We start from the raw sequence: 4,937 nt of genomic DNA on the forward strand, positions 1-4,937 counted from the left end.
AAATATCAAAAACGTGAAAAACGTGTTAAACATGCCAAAAATATGAAAAACGTGTTAAACGTGCCAAAAGTGTGAAAAACGTGTTAAACATTCCAAAAACGTGTTAAATGTGATGTGTTTAATGTGCTAAAAATATGTTAAACGTGCCAAAAATATGTTAAACGTGCCAAAAACGTATTAAACATGTTAAAAACGTATTAAACATGCCAAAATATGTTAAACAGGTGAAAAATGTCTTAAACATGATAAAAATGTGTGAAACGTGTCAAAAACGTGTGAAATGTGTCAAAAATGTGTTGAACGTGTAAAAATTGTGTTAAACATGTCAAAAACGTGTTAAACATGCCAAAAACGTGGAAAATGTGTTAAACTTATCAAAACGTGTGAAAAACATGTTACACGTATTAAAAATATCAAAAACGTGTTAAACGTGCCAAAAACATGAAATAAATGTTAAACGTGTGAAAATGTGTTTTAAGTGTGAAAACGTGTTAAAATGTCAAAAACGTGCCAAAAACGTGTTAAACGTGTAAAAAACGTGTTAAACGTGTAAAAACGTGTTGAACGTATTAAACATATCAAAAACATTTAAACATATCAGAAACGTGTTAAACGTACCAAAAACGTGAAAACATATTTAAGAAATTAACATTTTGAACCGATGTTTTATTTTTGAATTTAGGAAGTTAAAATGTCGAACTAATATTTTTATTTTTAATATATTAAGTTAAATGTTGAAATGATATATTTTCAATAAAAATCGAAACTTAAAAAAAATTCACCTTAAGTTATCTTAATTAGTTTTGTCAAATTAATATTTTAACAAAATAAATAATATATTAAAATTATTTTTATTATATTCTATTTTATCAACATAGAAATTGTAATTAAATAATAATTTTATAATTTTCCTAAACATAAGAATTGAGATTTAATTACAATTTTATAATTTTTTCAAATTGTAATTCAATGTCAATTCTAATGGAATTAGAATTGGGATTTCAATGCCAATATCAATGTCAATTCCAATTCGAATTCGATTTCGAATTCCAATTTCAATTCCAATTCCAATTCCAATTCCAATTCCAATTCCAATTCCAATTCCAATTCCAATTCCAATTCCAATTCCAATTCCAATTCCAATTCCAATTCCAATTCCAATTCCAATTCCAATTCCAATATCCAAACATACTCTTATATTTTCAAGCCCACCCCAACTTTGAATCATAGATATGTCCTAACAAATGTAGTGTGGTTATAAAAGATCCCAAGTGATTAAATAAGCATTTGTCATTATAATTAATTTAATTATAATAATTATAATATAATTATTAAATATATATAACAAATATTGTAATTAACTTGTAAATGATAAAAGAGGATGATGTGAATGATAATTGATGGTTAAAATTGATTTTGGTTTGATAGTTAAAATTAATTTTGGTTTCATGATTTGAAGTTGATGTGAATGATAGTTTGCAAGTAAGACTTTTGCTTCTGAAATTTTCATATGAACTGTCTAGTTTTTGAAATATGTTCCAGGCCAGAATTTTCATTTTAGAAAAATTAGTCTCTGTTTTGATTGAATGTAGGAAATAGACGAGGAAAGTTGCCACTATAATTGCACAATTTTTGCAAGTCTCAAATGGGAAATCAAAGTACAATTTTGTTCATCTTCTTTTATACACTCTACTAATATGTGCATTTGTTTTTGCACTAAAATAACTTATTGTTCAAATATTAATTCAATTAGACGAAAGAACTTAGTATTGAAAAAATTTTGGGAACATTTTTTGAAATATTTGTGAAGACTTTTAAGCTTAATTATATTGTATATTTTAAACACTTGTACATCAACTAGATTTTGTAAACTATAAACCTTTACAATAAGGTTTAAATATTAAAAGATTTGTAATATATAATTAATCATTTTATCAATTATATTATATCAGTATTAGCTGTTTCAAAAAAATTAATTTGAATATCAAATTTATAATTTAATATTTAATAATTACAGTTTTATAATTTAAAATTAATAGTTATTTTTGTCTAAAACATACAATCCCATCAGAAAATTCTAATAGATATTAATAAACCTATAAGAAAAAAAAGTCAATTGTTTTGTCAATCTACCCAAAAAAATCATTGGTTATTGATGGTTATTGTTAAATACATACCTGAGTTTTTAGTGATATTGACCAAAGACCATTGACATATAAACGCGGGGCTATTTTCGATAGATATTGAGTAGTAACGATTGTCTAGGCAATATCAACCGAGCTTTTATAGGATTATGGATTGTATTGATCGAAATTCGGTGTTTATCAACAATTTTTTTTTTCTCATGATCATTCTTTGCCGTGAATTATTTAAAATCAAACTGAATAGTAATGATTATCACAAACAAAGAGTTGTTTCAAGAACTTCAAAGATGTCTTTCAAGAATCATTCAAGATTCCAACCTTCTTCAACTCTCAATCCTCTCCAAGATTTGATACAAATTGTTGAGATAAAAAAAATCCCTTAAACAACAATACCAATAGCGAGAAGTAAAACAAGTTCAAAATAAACAAGAGAACGAGACATAAGAAAAAAATTCAAACTACTCAAGTAACTCAACACATTGTTCTAAGATGAACTTTTGTTCTCATGAGCTCTCTACAGTTCTTACTTGTTTTCTCTTTTAGAATGCAATGTAATGAATTGCAGCATATCTCAATGAATGCCTACTCAATTCATACATTATAAAGAGATAGTCTAACAAGTTACAACAATAGACAATAAAGACAAGGAGTGTTGACAAAGCATCATCATATTATATTTAATCCTTGAAATGAATTTCAATAAGTTTTATCGTCATAAATGATGATAATCCGAATGTGGTTTAATTAAAGATCACACCTACAAACATGTAAGACTTCACCATAATTTTATGATACAATATTTTGTTATATCAAACACACTAGATAAGAATGTTCATCTTCATTGACTTTCTAACAATGATTTTTATACTCAAATGTAACCCGAATTTAGCGTTGTTTGGTTCAATGGATTCTTATACAAATCTGTTATCCAACCAAATTCTTAAATTGAGATTTGATGATAAGAAGGTATTTTAAACTCTCCCAGAATTCAATATGGTCAAAGTGAAACAATGTCATGACACTTATCTCTTTGACTTAAAATATCTCTTGAACAACACATTATTAAGAGTATTGTGAATATACATTGGAAAGGTAATGAAATTTGGAACAAACCCATCAAACTATCACTCAGATCCATCGAGTATAAGTCATGTTATGGAGAAATCAATTGAGCCCAAAAACACATTTAAAAAAGTCCTAATCATTAAACTTATCTTGTTCTACATCCAAGCATCATTCTTTAACGCTGATAACCGTAGATTAAATTTCATCTGACGGTCACTATTCAAAACATTACAAAGACAGTGATCCAGGTGCGTAATTATTCAACCAATCAGGTGCGATCCTATTAGTATTTAAATACCCTATATTTCCTCATTGTATGTCATCATAATACAATTCCAATTGATACCAATATCTCTCTCTAGAAAAGCTTTCAAGTTTGATTCTTTGCTATGGCGACTGAAGAACCCATTGTGGCGGTTGAGGCTCCTTCTGTTGTTGAAGAGAATTCCCCGGCGGTGAAGGTTCAGCCAGAGGTGAAGGCTGTAAAAGCAACTAAGCCGAAGAAGACGAGAAACCCATCTTCTCATCCTACTTATATCGATGTAAATCGTAGTTAATTGTGCATCTCAGTTGAATTCAATTACTTCTGTTTGAATCTCTTTTCACACTTCTTTGTTTGATCGATCTGTAGATGATTACCGAGGCGATTGTGACCCTGAAGGAGAGGAATGGATCGAGTCAGTACGCAATCGCGAAGCATATCGAGGAGAAGCAGAAACAGCTTCCTTCTAATTTTAAGAAGATGTTGTTGGTTCAACTTAAGAAACTTGTTGCCTCTGGAAAATTGGTGAAGGTGAAGAGTTCCTTCAAGCTTCCATCTGCTCGTACAAAGGAGTCCAAACCTGCTGCTAAGAAGTCTGTGAAGCCCAAGGCAAAACCCGTTGAGAAGAAGAAAGCTCCAGTCAAGACTAAGGCTGCCAAATCAGCCCCTAAGGCCAAACCAAAGGTGGCTGCTGCTAAATCTGAAGTTTTGGCCAAACCAAAACCGGCTTCTAAGGCGAAACCTGCAGCTAAACCCAAAGCTTCTAAGGCTAAACCTGCTGCCAAGCCCAAAGCTGCTGCTACTGCCAAGCCGAAGGCAGCGACTGTGAAGGTTGCCAGGACATCAACAAGAACATCTCCAGGGAAAAGAACTGCTGCTGCTGCTCTGAAGCCAGCTCCAAAGAAATCACCGGCTAAGAAGGTTGCTATTGCCAAGACTGTTAAGCCAAAGATAGTAAAGTCACCGGTGAAGAAAACTGTTACAAGAAGGGGAAAGAAATGAGAAGAAGCTGCTGTGTCCTGTGTCTGTTTGTTTTCTTTAAGGGGGGTCCTGTAAATTTGTTGATCTTTCGGTGGTTTCTCTTGCCGTTAGAGATATATTATAACTAAAGCTAGTATAAGTTTATTGTCATTTCAATGTTTTGTATTCCTTAGTTATTGCTCTTGGAAAACTCAATAGACTGAAATTGACAAATCAGTTCACAGATGTATGTGTATTGTTGATACTTGCATTGATCATTCTTCATAAAACTATAAGCCATATCAAAGATATTATCTTTGAAACAGGCTAAGATTTATAAAAAAATTGGCCCCAGAAACAACAGATTAGGATAGATAGTATTGAATTCAACATATTTTAAGGTTTGGTTCAGACAACCTGTCATTGTTTGATATCTTGTATACCTGTCTCCCCATTTAAATTTTGATCTGGAACCCAAATATTTTTCATCATTTCTGCACTGAGTT

General features: G+C 30.7%; 1 protein-coding gene across 1 annotated transcript; it reads left to right on the forward strand.

Moving 5' to 3' along the window:
- Positions 1 to 3,536: 3,536 nt before the first annotated feature.
- On the forward strand, positions 3,537 to 4,602 carry LOC124919767 (histone H1-like). The gene is made up of 2 exons (XM_047460094.1): positions 3,537 to 3,751; positions 3,841 to 4,602. The coding sequence occupies exons 1-2, from the start codon at positions 3,599 to 3,601 to the stop codon at positions 4,471 to 4,473; spliced, it is 786 nt and encodes a 261-aa protein (XP_047316050.1). The 5' UTR covers positions 3,537 to 3,598; the 3' UTR covers positions 4,474 to 4,602.
- The last annotated feature ends 335 nt before the right edge of the window (positions 4,603 to 4,937 follow it).

This window comes from Impatiens glandulifera, chromosome 1, assembly GCF_907164915.1.
Source record: "Impatiens glandulifera chromosome 1, dImpGla2.1, whole genome shotgun sequence".
NCBI lineage: Eukaryota > Viridiplantae > Streptophyta > Magnoliopsida > Ericales > Balsaminaceae > Impatiens > Impatiens glandulifera.

Excerpts from the sequence above, each read along its gene's own strand:
- LOC124919767 (XM_047460094.1), top strand. The coding sequence starts at position 3,599 with ATGGCGACTGAAGAACCCATTGTGGCGGTTGAGGCTCCTTCTGTTGTT. Across the intron at positions 3,752-3,840 it reads CTCATCCTACTTATATCGAT|ATGATTACCGAGGCGATTGT; the intron begins GTAAATCGTAGT and ends ATCGATCTGTAG.